At 47.0% G+C, this 23001-nt stretch overlaps 1 protein-coding gene across 5 annotated transcripts in view; it reads left to right on the plus strand.

Annotated features, from left to right (window-relative positions):
* The window catches only part of DPYD (dihydropyrimidine dehydrogenase), a 647138-nt gene that overhangs the window by 303657 nt on the left and 320480 nt on the right, over positions 1-23001 (plus strand). For 4 of the 5 annotated variants that reach the window (XM_064147329.1, XM_064147330.1, XM_064147331.1 and 1 more), the window contains 2 exons: positions 612-781; positions 4890-5100. In XM_064147329.1, the coding sequence (XP_064003399.1) occupies positions 612-781; positions 4890-5100 (381 nt within the window). Of the gene's footprint in view, positions 1-611; positions 782-4889; positions 5101-23001 lie in introns of those variants that run through there. The other variant, XM_064147334.1, reaches the window with a different exon arrangement.

Consider the following 23001-nt stretch of genomic DNA (forward strand, 5'->3'; position numbering starts at 1 on the left):
AAGGTCTCCTCAGAGTCTTCTCTTCTCCAGACTGAACAACCTCAACTCTTTCAGCCTGTCCTCACAGCAGAGCGGCTCCAGCCTCAGATCATCCTTATGGCCCTTCTCTGGACACACTCAGCAAAAACTGAGGAGATTATCTGTGAGAAACTGTTACACAGATCTATCAATTACAGGTTATCTTTTGATAAATAACAAGTTTTATTCTTTATGATCTGTTAGAGGATGGTATGGGTTGTTCTTTTTGTATTTTTTCATCTGGGAGGATGATAAAGAACTTGATAAGAGTGGAAGTTACTCTTTGAATAAAAAACTCTCACTGATTTCAAGCTGACAGGACCCACAATCCTACAAACATGTTGTTATTTGAATTCTATTCAGGTAGAAAGTTACAGCTGCTTTGAGAACTGACTGAAATTATGTATATGGATGTATCTTAAAAATGGGAATAAAACTGCCTTTCAGTGAAGCAGAATAATTTGATAGTGATGCTCCATGGTTGGAAATTGTAAGATGCAATTTTACACTGCTTTGAGTGGAAGAACCTTTTGAGCTGTCAGGCAGAAATGGTTTTCTCCACTTGAAAATGGAGTTTTCCTTTCATCTTTCAGGGATGTGTGCCTGTCACTCTCCACTGCCATCAATCCACGGGACTATCATTGTACTCGGTGCCGGAGACACTGCCTTTGACTGCGCAACCTCTGCTTTGCGCTGCGGAGCTCGCCGCGTGCTTGTGGTCTTCAGGAAGGGATTCACTAACATCAGAGCTGTCCCTGAAGAGGTAAAATTGAACAGCAGCATTATGAAAAGGGCCACTGGTTGGCATACATGAGGACAGGCTATGAGAGTTGGGGCTCTTCAGCCTGGAAAAGAGACAAGGCAAGGGGTGAGCAACTGATGTAATTTACCTGGACCTGAGCAAGGCTTTTGCCACTGTCCTGCACCACATCCTGGTCTCCAAGCTAGTGAAAAATGAGTTTGATGGGTGGACCATTAGATGGAAAAAGAACTGGCTTGATGGCTGCAGCCACACCTTGGACTTTCGGAGGGCAAACTTTAATTTGCTTAAGAAACTTATTTCCAAAGTCCCCTGGGCAGCAGTCCTTAAGAACAAGGGGGTCCAGGATGGTTGGACCTACTTTAAACAGGAGCTCTTGAAGGCACAGGAGCTGGCAGTTCCCATGTGCCGAAAGATGAGCCGTCGGGGAAGGCGACCAGCCTGGATGAGCAAACAGCTCCTGAAGGAATTGGGGGGAAAAAAGAGGGTGTATCACCTTTGGAAGGAGGGGAAGGCTTCTCCTGACGTGTTTAAGGAGGTAGCCAGATTATGCAGGAGAAAAATTAGAGAGGCTAAGGCCCGTTAGAACTTAGGCTGCCACTTCTGTGAAGGATAATAAAAAGCACTTTTATAAATTTATAAATTCTAAAACGAAGGGCAAGAAGAGCCTCCACTGCTTACTGGACCAGGAAGGGAACATTATAACTGATGACGAAGAAAAGGATGAGGTCCTGAATGCCTTCTTCGCCTCAGTTTTCAACAGTAAGGAGGGAGGAGTTCAGGGCAAGTGGCCTCTTGAACTGGGGGATGGGGTCAGGGAGCGGTGTGTTCCCCTGGAAATTCATGAGGAATTAATTCAGGACCTGCTGAGCCACCTGGACACCCACAAGTCCATGGGACCAGATGGGATCCATCCCAGGGTGCTGAGAGAGCTGGCAGCTGAGCTGGCCAAGCCGCTCTCCATCATTTTCCAGCAGTGCTGGCTCACCGGAGAGGTCCCAGGAGACTGGAAACTGGCCAACGTGGTCCCCATCCACAAGAAGGGTCGGATGGAGGAACCTGGGAACTACAGACCTGTCAGCCTGACCTCAGTGCCAGGGAAACTGATGGAGCAGGTTATCTTGGGGGTGATAAGAGCACACCTAAGGGATGGCAAAGGGCTCAGGTCCAGCCAGCATGGGTTTAGGAAGGGCAGATCCTGCCTCTCCAACCTGATCTCCTTCTATGATCAGGTGACCCGCTTGGTGGATGTGGGGAGGCCTGTGGATGTGGTCTATCTGGACTTCAGCAAGGCCTTTGACACTGTCCCCCACAGCAAACTGCTGGCTAAGCTGTCAGCCTGCGGCTTGGATGGCAACACTCTGTGCTGGGTTAGGAAGTGGCTGGAGGGCCGAGCCCAGAGAGTGGTGGTGAATGGTGCCACATCCAGCTGGCGGCCAGTCACTAGTGGTGTCCCTCACGGATCAGTGCTGGGCCCCATCCTCTTTAACATCTTCATAGATGATCTGGATGAGGGCATCGAGTCAGTCATCAGCAAGTTTGCAGATGACACTAAGCTGGGGGCAGATGTGGCTGGGTTGGAGGACAGAAGGGCTCTGCAGCGGGACCTTGACCGCCTGCACAGATGGGCATAGTCCAAGGGGAAGGCGTTCAATAGCTCCAAGTGCAGGGTGCTGCACTTTGGCCACAACCACCCCATGCAGAGATACAGGCTGGGGTTGGAGTGGCTGGAGAGCAGCCAGACAGAGCGGGATCTGGGGGTGCTGATTGATACCCACCTGAACATGAGCCAGCAGTGTGTCCTGGTGGCCAAGAGAGCCAGTGGCATCCTGGCCTGCATCGGGAATGGTGTGGTCAGCAGGAGCAGGGAGGTCATTCTGCCCCTGTACTCTGCACTGGTTAGACCACACCTTGAGTACTGTGTTCAGTTCTGGGCCCCCCAGTTTAGGAGGAACATTGAGATGCTTGAGCGTGTCCAGAGAAGGGCGACAAGGCTGGGGAGAGGCCTTGAGCACAAGCCCTACGAGGAGAGGCTGAGGGAGCTGGGATTGGTTAGCCTGGAGAAGAGGAGGCTCAGGAGTGACCTTATTGCTGTCTACAACTACCTGAGGAGTGGTTGTGGCCAGGAGGAGGTTGCTCTCTTCTCTCGGGTGGCCAGCACCAGAACAAGAGGACACAGCCTCAGGCTGCACCAGGGGAAATTTAGGCTGGAGGTGAGGAGAAAGTTCTTCACTGAGAGAGTGATTGGACACTGGAATGGGCTGCCCGGGGAGGTGGTGGAGTCACCGTCCCTGGGGCTGTTCAAGGCAGGATTGGACGTGGCACTTGGTGCCATGGTCTAGCCTTGAGCTCTGTGGTAAAAGGTTGAACTTGATGATCTATGAGGTCTCTTCCAACCCTGATGATACTGTGATACTGTGATACTGTGAAAGAGTGGCTATCAACAGGTCCATGTCCAAGTGGAGGCCAGTGACAAGTGGAGTCCCTCAGGGATCACTCCTAAGACCAATCTTATTCAACATCTCTGTCAGTGACATGGACAGTGGCACTGAATGCACCTTTAGCAGGTTTGCTGACAACACCAACCTGTATGGTGCAGCAGACACCCTGGAGGGACCTGGACAGGCTGGAGAGGTGGGCAAAGCCAACCTCAAGAGGTTAAACAACACCAAGTGGAAGATCCTGCATCTGGGTTGAGGCAATGCCAAGCACAAATCCAGGCTGGGCAGTGACTGACTGGAGAGCAGCCCTGAGGAGAGGGACTTGGGGGTGAACAAGAAGCTCAACATGAGCCAGCAGTGTGCACTTGCAGCCCAGAAAGCCAGCCAGACCCTGGGCTGCGTCAGGAGAATTGTGGCCAGCAGGGTGAGGGAGGTGATTCTCCCCCTCTACTCTGTCTGCTGAGACCCAACCTAGAGTACTGCATCCAGTTCTGGAGCCTCATTACAAGAAGGATGTGGACATGCTGGAGTGTGTCCAGAGAAGGCCCACTGGGATGATCAGAGGGCTGGAGCATCTCAGCTATGAGGACAGACTGAAAGAGTTGGGGCTGTTCAGTCTGGAGAAGAGGAGGCTCTGAGGTGACTTCATTGTGGCCTTTCCGTATCTGAAGGGGGCCTCCAAAAAAGCTGGAGAGGTACTTTTTAGACTAACAGATAGTGACAGGACTAGGGAGAATGGAGCAAAGCTGGAGATGGGGGGATTCAGACTGGATGTGAGGAGGAAGTTTTTCAGCATGAGGGTGGTGAGAGCCTGGAATGGGTTGCTCAGGGAGGTGGTTGAGGTCAGGCTGGATGAGGCTTCGGCCAGCCTGATCTAGGGTAGAGTGTCCCTGCCTGTGGCAGGGGGTTTGGAACTGTTGTCCCTTCCAACCCTGACTGATTCTATGATCCAGTCCAACCTCCCTGCCAAAAGCAGGATCACCCAGGATAGTTAACACAGGAGTACATCCAGACAGGTTTGAAAGCCTCCAGGGTAGGAGACTCCACAACCTCTCTGGGCAGCCTGCTACAGGGTTCTGTCACCCTCATCCTAAAGAAGTTTCTTCTCGTGCTGAGGTGAAACCTTCTCTGTTCCAGTTTGCATCCATTGCTCCTTGTCTTATTGCTGCACTTGTCTCCTCCACTTGACACCCACCCCTCAGATATTTGTATGCATAGATCAGATGCCCTCTCAGCCTTCTCTTCTCCAGACTAAACAGCCTCAGGGCTCTCAGTCTCTCTCCATAGGGGAGATGCTCAAGTCCTTCAAACATCCTCGTGGCTCTCTGCTGGACTCTTTCCAGCAGGCTCCTGTTTCTCTTGAACTAGGGAGCCCAAAACTGGACACAATATTGCAGGTGTGGTCTCAGCAGGGCAGAGTAGAGGGGAAGAAGAACCTCCCTAGTCCTGCCAGAAATTTACCGAATGTCACTGCCTGAAAGTGTTTGATTTGATAACCTGGGAGGCTCTGATGTGGGTATGATGATGACTCTGTGAAGCTGTGTAGCTTATGCAGGTGACTTCTGCAGCAAATGGATGCATGGTAACAGCGGGAGGCAAAGAAAGGGGTTTTCTTCTCTCATAAAAACACAGTGATGTTGGAGTTATATTTCATTGCTTCTACTCTGCAGATGGAACTTGCAAAAGAGGAGAAGTGTGAATTTCTGCCTTTCCTGTCCCCTCGGAAAGTTGTCCTTAGGGGCGGGCGGATTGTTGCTATAGAGTTTGTTCGAACTGAGCAGGACAGTGATGGAAGCTGGAAGGAGGATGAAGATCAGGTTGTCCGGCTGAAAGCTGATGTGGTGATCAGTGCCTTTGGCTCCATTTTAGGTGACAACAAAGGTAACCTTGCTTAATGCCTCCTGCAAAATGTTGATGTCTGTTTCAGCTGTGTTCACTTCTTGTCCTTTGACAGTTTTGTGAAATGAATCTTCTGCAGGTCATGCAGCTTGTGTCTGCTGAGCCTCTTTACAGGAATTTCTTCACCCTTTGGGTAGGCCTCTTAGAACAAAACTAGAGGTTCTGATAACAGTGATAACAAAGACTTTTTTCCCCTATATTGCTGTACAGAGCTGGAACTCAGAGGTGTGGTTGCTCAGTATATGTTTTGCTTTCCTCTTAATGCAACTGGGATTCACAAAGAATACTCTTGAACATTTCTTCACTTCTGAGAAACTCATTGTGCTACAACTTTAAACTGAATTAATCCAATCTCTGAAATTTTTTGTTTGTTGGTTGCTTTATTTGTTTTTTGGGGTTCTTTTAACCTATCAAATTAAGCAAGAATTGATAGATTCATCACTCAGGTTCAGCTGATCTGGGTATTATTCCTTGTGAGTAGCTGAGAGAGGTGGCTCTTTCATATGCAGTATTTTGTTCAATTCACCTGTACTTGCCTCAGATTGTCTCAGAATTCAGTTGTACTTTAAAATTATAAAAATTAACAATTGCATAATTTCATGTTAGGGGTACAGGAGTTGGCATATAGGTAGCATTTTAGAGATGGAACAAATTGCATGTATGTCCTGGGTTAGCACAGCCTGCACTCACAAGCCCCTCTCCTCTCACATAGGTGGGAGGGGAAGTAACGCAAAAGAATACTCTGGGTTGAGATTCAGAGTTTCACTGGCAATGATCCAGCGTGCAATTACATCAGTCTGTTTGCAAGCACAGTAAAATGCAGAAGCAGCAGCAGAAGCCAGTCACAAAATGGTTCACTCCACCCAAGCATGCAGCACCCAGCCCAGCGGAAAAGACTAACACCCCAAAACAGCAACCAGAACAGGAAGCCTCTCATGTTACAATCTGAACTTCAAGCCCCGTGACAGTTTGCTCCAGCCAGCACTTCATTTTGAAGCTGGTGTGATGACAGCCTGGTACCGAGTATCAGCAGCACATTCAACTCAAACCATGACAGCACAGCAAAAGGAGAGCTGAAGAACATGAGTACAACTAAGAACATGGGAGCTGAGCAGAGCTCAAACTGTTCTCCTCTGACAGTAGGCTGGATTGAATGAGTTCAGAAACATTCTTCAAATGTGCCTTGAAAGTGAAAAACCCCACCAGCTTAGCAGAAGACAAATTGCTACAATTAATAGATCTTGAGTCTGGAGATGCTCATCAAGGTTAGAAGGTTCTAAAAGCATTAGTGATCAATGTGCCTACTTCTCCAGATCATGATCATCACAAAATCACGAAAAGGGCTGGAAGGGACCTCAAGAGCTCATCCAGTCCCACCCCCCTGCCAGAGCAGGATCACCTACACCAGATCACACACAAACATATCCTGGCAGATCTTGAATATCTCCGGGGAGAAAGACTCCACAACCCCCCTGGGCAGCCTGTTCCAGGGCTCTGTCACCCTCACAGGGAAAAAAAATATCTTTCCTCGTGTTTCCATGGAACTTCCTATGCCTCAGCTTCCACCATTGCCCTGTCACCAGGCATCACCCAGCATATTTATAACCAGGAATGAGGTCCCCCCCTCTCCAAGCAGCACAGCTCCAGCTCCTTCAGGCTCTCCTCTTAAGGAAGATCTTCCACTGCCTTCAGCATTTATGTGGCTCTGTGCTGAACTCTTCCAAGCAGTTCGCTGAGGTCCTTCTTGAACTGAGGGGCCCTGAAATGGACATAATATTCCACGTGGTCATGCCATCCAATTAACCCAGTGTGTTGTCATGGTCCCTAGGGTATGAGTGCTTTGACAGAAGACTTGGCAAGTGCACATCACCAGCAAATGAGCAAATGTAGTAATCTGATGCAGGTTCTGCCAGTACTAATGGGCATTTCAAATTTTCACAGCATAATAGGATGTTGTGAATCTTTTCCAACAAGGGAAATTGTAAATCTAAAATAATGTAAGCAGAGTCTAGTAGCATTTGTTGACATACCTCTGGCATATAAAATTGATGACTTCTCACATCTGCCTTTTCTGTGTGTTTCAGTGAAAGTAAAGAAATTAATTTTCTGATAGTAAGGTTTTGTAGAGTTACTGGTAAAGTTATACAAGAAGTGTAGTGGCTTCATGGGAAGACAAAACATTAGTTAATGAAGACAAATTATAGATCCTGTTGAGGAATTTAGAATATGGCCATCAGCAGAGTCTGAATGAGTACTGTATGTAATCTAAATGAGCTACTTGCTGCTTATAGTCCAGTTGTGCGTAGAATTAAACTATCATGCAGCCATACAGTCTAAACTCCTGCAGTAAAAAAGAAGGCTCAGCCTGATTCCTTGAGGCACATGTGAAGGAGCACTCCTAGCTTGTTGGTGTTGCTATTGCTTTGGCATAGGCTGTTATCTAAGCATCAACTGCAGCCAGCTGCAGACATAGAGTGCTAAGTATGCAGGGCTGCCTTCTGCCCTACAGTTGCCTACTGCTCTAAAGGGCATAGAAGTAGGGTAGAGTCTACATCTCTGAGAGATCAGATCCCCCTTCCAGTTGGAGACATATTCTTGTATAAAGACTCTGGCATCTGCATTACGCTGGCATCTGTACTGGGCCTTTGCGGAGGACATCACCAAGCAGGTGGATGATGTCAGAGCAGTGGATGTGGTTTATCTTGATTTCAGTAAAGCATTTTGCATTGTCTGCTGCAGCATCCTCACAGCTAAACTGGGTTACTGTGGTCTGGGTGATCATGGAGTGAGGTGAATGGGAACTGTTTCAAGGGAAGAAGTCAGAGAGCTGTGGTCAACTGGATGAAGTCTAGTTGGAAGTCTGTAGCTAGTGGAGTCTAGAGAAGGACAGATTTAGATTGGATATTAGGAACAACCTCTTTACTATGAGGGCCATGGAACATTGGAACAGGTTGTCCAGGGAGCTTCCTGGGTAACATGAACCTTTACAATATTTTGCCAGATATTGTAAATATAGAAACATAGAATCATAGAATCAACCAGGTTGGAAGAGACCTCAAAGATCATCCAGTCCAACCTATCCCCCAGCCCTATCCAGTCAACTAGACCTTGGCACTAAGTGCCTCATCCACTCTTTTCTTGAAGACCTCCAGGGACGGTGAACAGATACCTGTGTAATTAGCAGAGCAGTGGAGAACAGTGAAGCAGAATGGGACCTGGGATTCCTAGTGAATGGAAGGATGACCAAAAGGAAGGATGACCAAGAAGGCCAAAGCCAGTCTGGGGTGGATTAAAAGGGCTGTGGTTAGTAAGTCAGAGAGGCTCATCTCCCCCTCTACTCTGCCCTGCTGAGGCCGCATCTGGAATACTGTGTCCAGTTCTGAGCCCTTCAGTTCAAGAAGGACCTCAGGGAACTGCTTGGAAGAGTCAAGCACAGAGATACACAAATGCTGAAGGCAGTAGAAGTTCTTTCTTAGGAGGAGAGCCCGAGGGAGCTAGGGCTGTGCTGCTTGGAGAGGAGGAGCCTGAGGGGGGACCTCGTTCCTGGTTATAAATATGTAAAGGTGAGTGCCAAGGGACTGGAGCCAGGCTCTGCTGGGTGATGCCCAATGTCAGGAAAAGGGGCAGTGGTGGAAGCTGAGGCATAGGAAGTTCCATGGAAACATGAGCAAAGACTTTTTTTTTTTTTCCAGTGAGGGTGACAGAGGCCTAGAATAGGCTGCCCAGAGAGGTTGTGGAGTCTCCCTCTCTGGAGATATTCAAGATCTGCCTGGATGTGTTCCTGTGTGATCTGGTGTAGGTCATCCTGCTCTGGCAAAGTGGTTGGACTGGTTGATCTTTTGAGGTCCCTTCTGGCCCCTGACACTCTGTGAGTCTGATTCAGGGCTCAATCTAACCCTCAGCAAGCAGGGAGAAAGTTAAGATTTACTTTTTTTTTTTTTTTTTTCAATCTGTAAGAGATTGATAGACTACTTTTACAGTGGAGTTGACTGAGAATTTGGGGAAGTTCTGTTTGTTTTTAACAGCCTCTGTTCAGGGTTTTGGAAAGGTTTTCTGGAAGCTCAGGTGGTAAATCAAATCCCAGCTTACGTAATTGAGGCACTTTGTTGTGATGCAAAGCCCTTATGATAAAGGACTGATTTTATTGTCTTCTTGCACACTAAAAACTGCTTCAGGTAAAAGTTTGAACTTCCTTGGTTGCCTAGCCATAATACTGTGCCATCCTTGTATCTCTTAGCACTATCTAAATTAGTTGTGTTTTTTTTTTTCAAGTAGGAACATAAAATGGGAGGAGAACAAAGTTGTGTGGCGAGCTAATTGTGAAAGGAGAGAGTCATTTACCTTGGGGGTGGCCAATACACCTCAGTTTCATGCTGCTTTTTTGGTGGAACTGCTACTAGCATAGCAATCAAATTACAAAGGAAGATGCAAGGCATTTGGTTTGGATGTTGCAAAAGTGAGAAATCTCTAAGACCAGACAAATAAAGTGTTTATTTGAACAGAGCATTTCAATCACTTTTAAATCTTGGACTTCTTTACTAAGCTGTCTTAGGCCAGGATGGATGTAGCTGTGGGTAACCTGGTCTAGTGTGAGGTGTCCCTGCCCATGGCGGGGGAGTTGCAACTAGATGATACTTGAGGTCCATTCCAAGCCTGACAATTCTGTGATTGTGTGACTTTGAAGAAAGGAATGAACTAGGTGACCTCCACAATGCCTTTTTATCTGAATTATTCTCTGGCTGGAAGTCTGAGGTGCTGATTGAATAGACATGTTAATTGTTGCTCATACAGAATGCTCAATCTATTGAACTACTTTGCAAGGCACCTCAGGGCAGTATTAGTATGGACCAAGCTATCAGGATGTGTGCTACTTGTTATTAATGTTGTTAAATGCTTATACTACTGATACAAGAGTTAAAAAGATACTATGAGAACTAGAGGGATTGAGGTCAAATTTAGCTCCGGTCTAGCAGTGTTCAGGGCTTCCTTGATCACAGAATCACAGAAAGATCCAGCTTGGCAAAACCCCTCAGGATTACCAAGTCCAACCTATAGCCCTACTCCACAAGATTCACTTTAAACCATAGCCCTAAGCACCACATCCAAACGACCCTTGAACACATGCAGGGCTGGTGACCACCACCTCCTTGGGCAGCTCATTCCAGTGCCTGACCATTGTCTCTGTGAATTTTTTTTCCTAATGTCCAATCTAAACCTCCCCAGCATCATCTTGAGGCCATTCCTCCTTGTGCTGTTTCAAATTACCTGTGAGAAGAGACCACTAGCAGCCTCTCCACAATGTCCCTTCAGATAGCTGTAGGCAGCCATGAGGTCTCCCCCCAGCCTCCTTTTCCTCAAACTAACCATCCCCAGCTCTTGTTTTAAAGTATTCTTAACAAGATGTTGGTGACTGCTGTTAAGAGCAGAACCAGCCCACAGATTAACAAGCTTTCTGTTCTCTGTTTTCCTCAACAAAGTGTTTCTTATTCTTTCATGGCAGCTACCACATTTACAAAAGAAATCTCATGTACTAACAGTAGATATTTAGACCCTTTACTGAAATTTCATGTACTAACAGTAGATATTTAGGCCCTTTTGTTTTGTTAAAATAAGTTACTGATTGTGTTTTTAAGCACCAGCTACTAGCAGGTATTCATGATCCCATTGGGAATCATATAAGTGCATCATCAATTTAAAGTAATGGACTCCTAAATCCATTTTATGCTCTGGAAGTTGCTAATAGACAAAGCTGGAGGGTTGTATTCTAGACTGTTTAAAGAACATTGCCACTTTACTGAAACCAGTAAAAAAAAACCCAGCAGGTTGTTATATCAACCTGCTGCAAGTGGAGTCAGAAAAATGTTTTGCTTCTTGAAAAAAGAAAAAAAAGATTTGGCAAGCATCAGCTGCCTAATTTTTTTTTAACTGTATAGCTTACTAAATATTTCAAACCGTCAGAACTGACCCATCAAAAGAAAGAAATGTGAGAGAATTTTGTACCTCTCTTCATGTTCCTGCTGCTCTTGCTCAGTTTGTTATTTTGGAGGCCTATAATGTGTCAGAGAATTACTGAAGTGTCTTCTGTGAGTATCCCAAACTGGAATGACTCAGCCTATACAGATGGAACTCTGTGTGCTCCTTAGTGCTGCACGCAAATCTCAGCATCCTCCTTAACTGCGGCACAGTTGAAGTCCAAACTTTGAACAACCATTTACTTATCTATTTTGCTCTGATAAACGAAAAAGGTCGATTTTTGACCTGTAGGATTTTGCACTGAACCACACATCCTTGTTTTGATCTATTTTTATGAATTTCTGAGGAGAACCATGGAGAGACTCTGGAAAACACTATATAGTGCAGAGCAGAGGACTAAGGCAGGATAGGCAGCAGCACAAAGGAGGTATTCCTTTTTTTCCAGAACACTGAATCTTAACATAACCTGGGGGTCCTGGTGGATGGAAGGATAACCATTAGCCAGCAACATGCTCTGGTGGCCAAGAAGGCCAATGCCAGCCTCGGGTGGATTAGGAGGGCTGTGGTTAGTAGGTCAAGAGAGGTTCTCCTCCCCCTCCACTCTGCCCTGCTGAGGCTGTATCTGGAATACTGTGTCTAGTTCAGGGCCCCTCAGTTTAAGAAGGACCTCAGGGAACTGCTTGGAAGAGTCAAGCATAGAGCCACACACATGCTGAAGGCAGTGGAAGATCTTCCTTAGGAGGAGAGCCTGAGGGAGCTGGGGCTGTGCTGCTTGGAGAGGAGGAGCCTGAGGGATGACCTCATTCCTGGTTATAAAAATGTAAAGGTGAGTGCCAAGAGGCTGGAGCCAGGCTCTGCTGGGTGATGCCCAGTGACAGGACAAGGAGAAATGGTGGAAGGTGAGGCACAGGAAGTTCCATGGAAACATGGGGAGGAATTTTTTCCCTATGAGAGTGACAGAGGCCTGGAACAGGCTACCCAAGGGGATTGTGGAGTCTCTTTTCTGGAGGTATTCAAGGACTGCCTGGATGTGTTTCTGTGTGATATGGTTTAGATGCTGCTGCTCTGGCAGGGGGATTGGACTGGATGAGCTTTTGAGGTCCCTTCTGTCCCCTGACATTCTGTGATTCTGTGATTCATGTCTGATTTATTTTCCTGGATACAGTAAAAAGGGGAATGGGAAAATCTCTCAGCAAACTTTGAATACTTCCTCTGCAAAAACTGTAGAAATAGGAGGCTATTTATGAGCAAAAATATGTTTTATTGTTTCACTGCAGTTGTTGTCTTGCTTGGGAACTCTGGTAGTAAACCCCACAAGGCATACAAGAGTATAATTACTGCCCTGTGGTGGTTAAGAACCCTACACACACACACACCATTGGAATTTACCAGACTAGTTCAGAGGGCTTGGCAGTAAGATGAAGCTTTATTTACAGCATGGAAAAAATGTCCCCTCATATATACACAATATATTTACAGGTACTTCCAATTATATACAAATTAGAAATAATACAGAAATTCAAACTCCCTCCTGGACAAAGAAACTGCCCAGAAGGGCTCAAAGCTACCCTCTCTACCCTCTCTCTCTCCCTCTACTTTTCCAGACAGACAAACAAAGCAAGCAGCAAAGCATCTGTTGTTATTGTTAGTGGAGAGATGAGAGCAGAGTGAGGAGGAAGCAAATAGATCCAGCCTCACAGACCAGAGTGGCACAAATTGTTTACTATTTGGCTTTTTATCCCTCTCAGCAAACTAATGACTGATACAGACTTCATCATTGTTTTCTTTTCACAACCAATGATCTAATTTCTCTCATTAACATATTTCAATTATCTTCAAACCAGCACATCCCCCACAGTATAGTTCAACATTCAGAGATGCATTTGCCCAAGTTGCTTACAATTTTATTGTTTAATTCACTCCTACTATCCCAAGCATTGATACAGGGTTGGCAGGGACTGGCTTGAGGGCAGCCCTGAAGAAAAGGACTTCGGGGTGCTGGTGAATGAGAACCTCAACATGAGCCACCAGTAGACACTTGCAGCCCAGAGAGCAACCAGAGCCTGGGCTGCATCAAGAGAAGTGTGGGCAGCAGGGGGAGGGAAGGGATTCTGCCCCTCTACACCTCTCTGTTGAGACCACACCTGGAGCACAGTGTGCAGGAGCCCTGCGACAGGAGAGATCTGGAGGTGCTGGAATGTGTCCAGAGAAGGGCCACGAGGATGATCAGAGGGCTGGAACTGCACTGCTGTGGGGACAGACTGAGGGAGTTGTGGCTGTTCAGTCTGGAGAGAAGACTCTGAGGAGACCTTCTTGTGGCCTTCCAGTATCTGAAGTGGACTACAGGAAAGCTGGGGAGGGACTTTTGAGGGTGTCAAGTAGTGATAGGACTGGGGACTGGGGGGAATGGATCCAAGCTAGAGGAGAGCAGATTGAGATTAGACATTAGGAAGAAGTTCTTCAGCATGAGGGTGGGGAGAGACTGGCACAGCTTGCCCAGGAAGGTGGTGGAAGCCTCATTCGTGGATGTTTTTAAGGCCAGGCTGGATGTGGCTGTGGGCAACCTGATCTAGTGTGAGGTGTCCCTGGCCATGGCAGGAAGGTTGGAAATGAGTGATCCTTGAGGTCTCTTCCAGCCCAGACAGTTCTGTGATTCTGTGATTAGTATGTACTGCTGCAGATTGGGAATCATTTGCTAGGGAAAAACTGAAAAGGCTTACAGAGCTCTGAGCTCATCAGTGACAAAGAGCTTAGTTTTCCTTTGTTCAAATGGTAGAGAAGCCAGTGAGCTTGGCAAGGAGCCTTCTCAGTCAAGCAGGTAACTTTGACCTCAAATCATCAAAGCTTTGACTATCCAGTGAAAGACAAGGAGGGAGAAGTGAGCTGGACATGCATGCAGGGGTGACCTGGTGTCTCCCGGGTAGCACAGCATCTGCCTTGACTTTTACTCACTAGGCTTTTTTCACAATTGTCAAGTAAAACTGAAATTTCTGTGGTTTCAAAAGTTCCCTAGTGAAATAGGTAGGAGTTTTTCTGCTCTGTCATTTGCTATAGGATTTATCTCCACAGAGAGGTTTACTGAATGAGTTTGAGTGCAGCAATTTCCAGGATCCAACAGTGGCTTGATGATGACTTCTAAAAGCCTGTTAGCTCAAAGCAGAGATTCTGGTCTTTCATCTGACAGGCATCAGTACACATTTGCTTGCTGGTGGCAAGCGGAAAACAAAGTCAGTACCAGCTTGCAGCTGGAGTCTCTCCTAGCATAGCTGGACTCAGCCTTATCCAGTCACATCACTGTGATCCTGGCTCAGTATACTGCAGGGTCGAGGCTGTGGGGAATCCCTCAATTTAAGAAAGATGTTGAGGTGCTTGAATGTGCCCAGAGAAGGGCAGCAAGGCCAGTGAGGGGGCTGGAGCACAGCCCTGTGAGGAGAGGCTGAGGGAGCTGGGGGTGCTCTGCCTGGAGAAGAGGAGGCTCAGGGCAGACCTCATTGCTGTCTACAACTACCTGAAGGGAGGTTGTGGCCTGGTGGGATTGAGCTCTTCTCCCAGGCACCCAGTGACAGAACAAGAGGACACAGCCTCAAGTTGTGCCAGGGCAGGTTTAGGCTGGATGTTAGGAAGAAGAGTGATTGGCATTGGAATGGTCTGCCCAGGGAGGTGGTGGAGTCACCATGCCTGGAGGTGTTTAAAAGGAGGCTGGATGAGGCACTTAGTGCCATGGTTTAGTGAATTAGAAAGGTTAGGTGACAGGTTGGACTTGATGACTTACAGGTCTTTTCCAACCTGGTTAATTCTGTGATTCTGTGAAGTGTGGCTGTGCCTTTACTTGCCGGGCATTTAGACTGAGCAGTGTCAGCAGTGAATCATAGAATCACAGAATTGTCAGGACTGGAATGGACTGCAAGGATCAGCCAGCTTCAGATCCCCTGCCCTGGCCAGGGACACCTCACACTAGAGCAGGTTGCCCACAGCCGCATCCAGCCTGGCCTTAAAAACTTCCACATATGAGGCTTCCACCAAGTCCCTGAGCAACCTGTGCCTGTGTCTCACCACCCTCATGCTGAAGAACTTCTTCCTAACATCCCATCTTAATCTGCCCTCCTCTAGCCTGGATCTATTGCCCCCGGTCCTATCACTACCTGACACCCTAAAAAGTCCCTCCCCAGCTTTCTTATAGCCTCTTTCAGATACTGGAAGGCCACAAGAAGGTCTCATCATAGCCTTCTCTTCTGTGGGCAGGGACACTTCCCACTAGATCGGGTTGCTCAGAGCCACATCCAGTTTGGCCTTAAAACCCTCCAGGGATGGGGCTGCCACCACCTCACTGGGCACCTCCTAGATCACCTGCAGAGACAATCAGTTCCTTGCTGCATGTGGCAGCTGTGGTTTTACATTTGAGATGAGGAAACTTACAGCTTCTTTGTATTTTTCTGAAGCGATGCTACTTTTCACTGTAAAGGAACTCTCTAAGATGGGTATCAAAAATAACATTAATGAGCTACTAAAGCTAAAATTAAAGGAACTTATGAAATTGGTTAAACATAAAACCCATTAAACTGTTTATTGAAGCTTCACAGATACGCTGCAGCTAATGAGCATTTCTGCTATTTAAATAAGCCCAAATTGAACACACAGTACATGGATACATAATTAGTCATGGCAGTCAAACACACACAGACTCACTTAGAAAGCTTTATTTGAGGAATCTTTTCCATTTGATTTGTTTTGTTAATTAAAATATTTTTTCCCTATTCACTTGTATTTTAATACTGTTTTTGTAAGTGCTGTAATTTGCCTCTCCTTTTCCATTTGTGTTTGTTTGCTCTGCAAGTATAGGAAGTTTGGAGTTGTATATTCAGAACCGTCCTTTTGTTTGGTGTTATTTATGTTAGCATCACTTAGTAGCATCAGAGTAATTCAATTGATTGTTGCCTTTCATCCAGAAGGATCTTTTCAGAGCATATATAATATCTGACCAGGCCATGGAGGAGAAGGCAGCAGAGCCATGGATTGTGCTTGGAATTCTCAAGAGAAAAGCTATGTTAATGTTACACTTTCAAGGAGCATGAGTGAGCAGGGCTTTAAAAGAGAACCTTTGCCACACCACACACAAGCCCACTGGACACCAGCCTTACTTATTACTCTGTATAAAACACTAATTCAACAAGCAAGTAGTTGAGGTCACCTCCTTTTAAGCCAGGTTTGGCTCATAGACTCTCCCACTCCTCAGAGAGGTAGGACGGAGACTTACCTCTGTGAAGACCAAAGTTCTCCCCTTCTTTCTGCAGGTGATCTAGGAGGTGATCCCTTCAGATCCATAGTTGTCACGGAGGCCAAATTGGGAACTCTTCTATAAGAGGCCTTGAGTGATCTGTTCTAGTGAGAGGTGTCCCTGCCTATGGTAGGGGGTTGGAACTGGATGAGCTTTGAGGTCCCTTCCAACCTAAACCATTCTATGAGTCTATGTTTTTTGGTGCTTTTGAGGCATAGGAAATTCCACAGAAACATGAAGAGGATTTTTTTTCCCTGTGAGGGTAACAGAGCCCTGGAACAGAATTCCCAGGGGAGTTGTGAAGTCTCCCTCTCTGGAGATATTCAAGAGCTGCCTGGTTGTGTTCCTGTGTGATCTGCTCTAGGTGACTGCCCTGGCAGGAGGATTGGACTGGATGAGCTCTCAAAGTCCCTTCCTGACTCTGACATTCTATGATTCTGCGATGCTTTTATGTCATGCTCTTGTTTTCACTTAACCTTAATCTTGGATATTATAGAAAAGGCAGAAGGGAATAGCTACTGGACACCACGTCAACTTTGCCACCAGAGAAATGTACTTTCCCAATTTTAAAAGCACTGCTCAGGCCCTGGCAAGTCATTTCAGAGGAGAGGATGCTGAGCATTCTTTGCACTCATTGGTATAGTTTTCTCCAGACAGCTATTTTGGCACAAAACAATCCACAGATAGATTTGAGAAATGTAATAGATCTAGGATAGGAGAGATAATGAAGGAATCAATCACAGAATGACCTGGGCTGGAAGTGACCTCTGATGATTGTCTAGTCCAACCTCCCCTTCAGTCAGCAAGTAGTCAGAACTTCCAGTTTTGCTTCATTTCTTCTGAAAAACTGCATCTCCTCTACCTCTAGCATGTTTCCATCCAACATGTTTTCCTGGGGTTCAGTCCTGTCTCAGAGAAATCAGTCAGCTATTAAATCCCTGATAACCAAATCCTGCAGCACTGTTTTTGCCTCTGTTTCATACTCAAACATGTCTTTACAAGCCTGCACATGTTTAACTTGTCTGAACTGTGTAGACTACATGCTGAGGTGTGACCACTGTGTGCAGTAAATTAACCTATATATAGAACCATTGAATGGTCTGGGTTGGAAGGGACCTTCAAAGCTCATCCAGTCCAACCCACTCTACACTCAGCAGGGACATCCTCAACTAGATCAGGTTGCCCACAGCCCTGTCCAGACTCACCTTGAATAGCTCCAGGGATGGGGCCCCAAACACCTCCCTGGACAGCCTGTTTCACTGTTCCACTACCATCACAGTGCAGAACTTGTTCTTCACATTTAATGTAAATCTGCTCTACTGTAGTTTGAAGCCATTGCCCCCATCCTGTCCCTGCAGGCCTTTGCAAACAGTCTCTCTGCAGCCTTCTCATAGCCCCCGTCAGATACTGGCAGGTTGCTCTTAGGTCTCTCTGGAGCCTTCTGTTTTCCAGGCTGAACATGCCCAGCTCCCTTGCAGCTTGTCCTTGTAGCAGAGCTGCTCCAACCCTCTAATCATTTTCATAGCCTCCTCTGGACCTGTTCCATTAGGTCCATGTCTTTCCTGTACTGAGGGCTACAGAGCTGGACGCAGCACTTCAGGAGGTCTCAGCAGAGCAGAGCAGAGGGTCAGAATTCCCTCTCTCCAAGCCACATTGCTTTGGATACAGCCCAGGCTGCCATTGGCCTTCTGTGCTGCAAGCTCACACTGCCTGCTCATGTCCAACTTCTCCCCCACCAACATCCTCAAGTCCTTTTCCACAGGATTGCTTTCTGTCATCTCCTCCCTTAGTCTGTATTGATAGCAAGGATTGTTCCAGCCCATGTGCAGAACCCAAATGTAAGTTTTCTTGGAGTACAGACACTCTGAAGTGATTTATAAATACTGCTGAAGCATTCTTAATAAACTAGCTGTCAGCCATTATCAGTACTTTCTTTTTTAAACAAACAAACAAAACCAGCCAACCAAAAAAAACCCACCCCAGTCCCAAACAAACCAGTAGTCTGATTTTCCTGACTGAAAATGCCTCAGTCTGAAGGTTGTGTCTGGTCTGATCCTTTGGCAATTTAAATACATTTGAAGGAAGTAATCACAAGTTTTTGATTATGCTACTTGTTGTTGCCAGGCTAAGCCACAACTCTATGCTGTGTGAGAGGAATTATTGTAGCAATAGGTCTTGAAGATCACAGAATCACAGAAATATCCAGGTTGGAAAAGCCCCTCAGGATCACCAAGTCCAACCTAGAACCCTACTCTACAAGATTCACCTTAAACCATAGCCCTAAGCACCACATCCAAACGACCCTTGAACACATGCAGGACTGGTGACTCCACCACCTCCTTGGGCAGCTCATTCCAGTCCCTGACCATTGTCTCTGAATTTTTTTTTCCTAATGTCCAATCTAAACCTCCCCAGTCTCAGCTTGAGGCCATTCCTCCTTGTTCTGTCTCAAATTACCTGTGAAAAGATACCAGCAGCAGCCTCTCCACAATGCCCCTTGAGGTAATTGTGTGCAGCCATGAGGTCTGCCCTCAGCCTCCCCTGTTTCACACTAACCATCCCCAGCTTCCTCAGTCACTCCTCATCAGATTTATTCTCCAGGCCCTTCACCAGCTTCCTTACTCTCATCTGGATCTATCTTCAGTCATTCTGGCTTCTTAAGACAGCTGAAAATAAAATACTTTGGAGTCTCAGCTCCAGAGAGATGTTTCTCTATGCTTGGTTGGGGGTGGGGAGGGGTGAGGAAGAAAGCACAAATGGGACCAGCAGATCATAATGTTTGTGTGTTGCTTCCTGTTGGGTGTTTGGTTTGTTTTTGGGTTTTTTTTTTGTTTGTTTGTTTTGTTTTGTTTTGTTGGGGGTTTTTTTTGGTCCCTAATTACACTTTGAAGTACACTTTTAAAACACAGTTTGGAGGTGAAGTAAGATACAAAACCTGGGTCCTGCAGGAGTCATTACTAGGACTAGTTCTGTTCAATATATTCATCAATGACCTGGATGAGGGCATCGAGGCACCGTCAGGAAGTTTGCTGATAGCATCAAACTGGGTGGAGTGGCTGCCACCCTAGAAGGCTGTGCTGCCATTCAGTGAGACTCGGACAGACTGGAGGGGTGGGCAGGGAGAAATGAAATTCAGCAAGGGCAAGGAGGGAGTGTAGCACCTGGGAAAGAACAACCTCAGGGAGAAGTATAGGTTGGGGACTGACCTGTTGGAAGGCAGCAAAGGGGGAAAGGATTTCAGGGTCCTAGTGGATGAGAGGTTGACCATGAGCCAGCAATGTGCTCTGGTGGCCAGGAGGGCCAATACCATTCTGGAATGGATTAAAAGGGCTGCGGCTAGGAGATCAAGGGGGTTCTCCCACCCCTCTACTCTGCCCTGATGAGGCCACATCTGTAATAATGTGTCCAGTTCTGGGCCCCTCAGTTCAAGAAGGACCTCAGGGAACTGCTTGGAAGAGTCAAGCACGGAGCCACACAAATGCTGTAGGCAGTGGAAGATCTTCCTTAGGAGCAGAGCCTGAGGGAACTGGGGCTGTGCTGCTTGGAGAGGAGGAGCCTGAGGGGTGTCAAGAGGCTGGAGCCAGGCTTTGCTGGGTGATGGCCAATGACAGGACAAGGGGCAATGGTGGAAGCTGAGGCATAGGAAGTTTCATGTAAACATGAGGAGGAATTTTTCCCCAGTGAGAGTGACAGAGGCCTGGAACTGGCTGCCCAGAGGGGTTGTGGAGTCTCCCTCTCTGGAGATATTCAAGGCCTGCCTGGATGTGTTCTTGTGTGATCTGGTGTAGATGATGCTGCTCTGGGAGGGGGTTGGACTGGATGAGCTTTTGAGGTCCCTTCTGGCCCCTGACATTCTATGATTCTATGGGAAGAAAAATCCATCCCTATGATGTGCAGGGGAAGATGCATTGGAAGCTTACTGTATATTCAGGCATGCGCTGGGGAAGTGCTCTGACTTTGCCCTCATATTGGAGTAATATTCTTGTCTTCAACTGGCAGGTTTCTCTGTTACATATGTGACAGCACAACTGCATCAGTTTAATTGACCTTGGCAATCTGCATCTGCTAGTGGTATGTCCCTGGGGGCTGCTGCAATTTCAAGCTGCATTTTATTGCAGAGCTTTCAGTTGCCATAGACAAAGCTATCTAACTCCACCACCCCCCTTATTTTGATACATACTACCAGCATTTGCTGCAAAATATTTATTGGAAATGTGATTCTCCTCATGAAGCCCCTCGGAAGTGTCTTTGTGATCATGATAAAGCCATTTAAAAATGCATAACAAAAATGGTGTTCATGCAGAGCAGCATGCTTTGGTTTGGTTTTGTGGTTTTTTTTTTTTTCCCTGAGCAAATTTGTGCATTTAATGCCATTTGTGCGATCTCTTGGCAGGTAACAAATGATTATTGTGTTTTCACATCTGCATTATTTTTAAGGACAGTAATAGTTCATGTGCAGAATGCCTAGATGTGCTGTTTACTAACCTGAACTAAAAAAAAAAAATCAGATGATCTCAATGCATGCTCTCAAAACAGGCAGAAATTGAAGTGAAAAATGCAAACACTTTGGTGCAAGTGTGTGTAAATACATAATGGGTGAGTGCCAGATATGGACCCTGAAAGTGCTGCATACAGAGGCTCAGGGGACCAGATACAGAAGCTTTGGGGCAGAGTCTGACAAACATATTTGCATATATTTATCTTGTGTGAGGCCTGAGATTGAATCCTGCACCCACTTCTGGTGTCCCCATCCAAAGAAGGACATAGAATTGCTGGAGCAAGTCCTGGAGAGGGCCACAAGGATGATTCAAGGGCTGGAACATCTCTGCCGTGAAGACAGACAGAGGGAGCTGGGGTTGTTCAGTCTGGAGAAGACTCCAGGGGGACCTTAGAGATACCTTCCAATACCTGAAAGAAACCTATAGGAAAGCTGGAGAGGCAATTTTCATGAGGGTGTCTCAGGCCAGGATGAGGGTGAATAGTTTTAAACTGAGAGAGAGTAGATTTAGACTGGATCTTAGGAAAAAGTTCAGAAGTATGAGGGGGGCAAGACACAAATAGGTTGCCCAGAGCAGTTGTGGATTTGCCTTCTCGGGAAGTGATCAAGGCCAGACTGGATAAGACCTTGAGCAACCAAGTTTAGTTGAGGGGTGTCCCTGCTGTGAGTAGATGATCTCTAAGGTCCCTTTAAACCTGAGCCATTCTATAATTCTGTAGAGGTTGGAGACAGGCTCTGCTGGGTGATGCCCAATGGCAGGACAAGGGGCAGTAGTGGAAGGTGAGGCACAGGAAGTTCCATAGAAATGTGAGGAAAGACTATTTCTTTTTTCCTGTGAGGTTGAGAGAGCCTTGGAACAGGGTGCCAAGGTGGGTTGTGGAGTCTTCTTCCTCTCCGGAGATATTCAAGACCTGCCTGGATGAGGAAAAGGCAGAGGTGCTTAACACCTTCTTTGCCTCAATCTTCAATAGTGGGACAGGTTGTCTCCAGGACAGCTGGACTCCTGAAGTGGTGGATGGAGTCAAGGACCAGTATAGTCCCCCTCTAGTCCATGAAGAAGAAGTAAGGGACCTGCTGAGACATTGGATCCTCACAAGTCCATGGGACCCGATGGGATCCATCCTAGGGTGCTGAGAGAGCTGGCAGCTGAGCTGGCCAAACTACTCTCCATCATTTATCAGCAGTCCTGGCTCACTGGAGAGGTCCCCAAAGACTGGAAGCTGGCCAATGTGATACCCATCCACAAGAAGGGTCGTAAGGAGGAGCCAGAAAACTACAGACCTGTGAGCCTGACCTCAGTGCCAGGCAAGGTCATGGAACAGATCATCTTGACTACCATCACAAAGCACCTACAGGATGGCCAAGGGATCAGGCCCAGCCAGCATGGTTTTAGGAAGGGCAGGTCCTGCCTCACCAACCTGATCTCCTTTTATGATCAGGTTACCTGCCTGGTGAATGTGGGGAAGGCTGTGGATGTAATCTACCTGGACTTCAGCAAAGCCTTTGACACTGTCTGCCACGAGAAGCTCCTAGCCAAGCTGGCAGCTCATGGTTTGGACAGATTCACTCTGTGCTGGATCAAGAACTGGCTGGGTGGCAGAGCTCAGAGAGTGGTGGTGAATGGTGCCACATCCAGTTGGCAGCTGTCACTGGTGGTGTTCCCCAGGGATCAGTGCTGGGCCCAGTCCTGTTCAATATCTTTATTGATGATCTGGATGAGGGGATTGAGTCCAGCATCAGTAAGTGTGCAGATGACACCAAGCTAGGAGCAGGTGTGGAGCTGTTGGAGGGTAGGAGAGCCCTGCAGAGGGACGTGGACAGGCTGGATGGGTGGGCAGAGGCCAATGGGATGAGATTTAACAAGGCCAAGTGCAGGGTTCTGCACTTTGGCCATAACAACCCCAAGCAGCACTACAGGCTGGGGACTGAGTGGCTGGAAAGCAGCCAAGAAGAAAGGGGCCTGGGGATACTGGTAGATAGTAGGCTGAAGATGAGCCAGCAGTGTGCCCAGGTGGCCAAGAGAGCCAGTGGCATCCTGGCCTGCATCAGGAACAGTGTGGCCAGTAGGACAAGGGAGGTTATTCTTCCCCTGTACTCAGCACTGGTCAGGACACACCTTGAGTCCTGTGTCCAGTTC

This window comes from Pogoniulus pusillus, chromosome 8 (assembly GCF_015220805.1).
Source record: "Pogoniulus pusillus isolate bPogPus1 chromosome 8, bPogPus1.pri, whole genome shotgun sequence".
NCBI classification, from domain to species: domain Eukaryota; kingdom Metazoa; phylum Chordata; class Aves; order Piciformes; family Lybiidae; genus Pogoniulus; species Pogoniulus pusillus.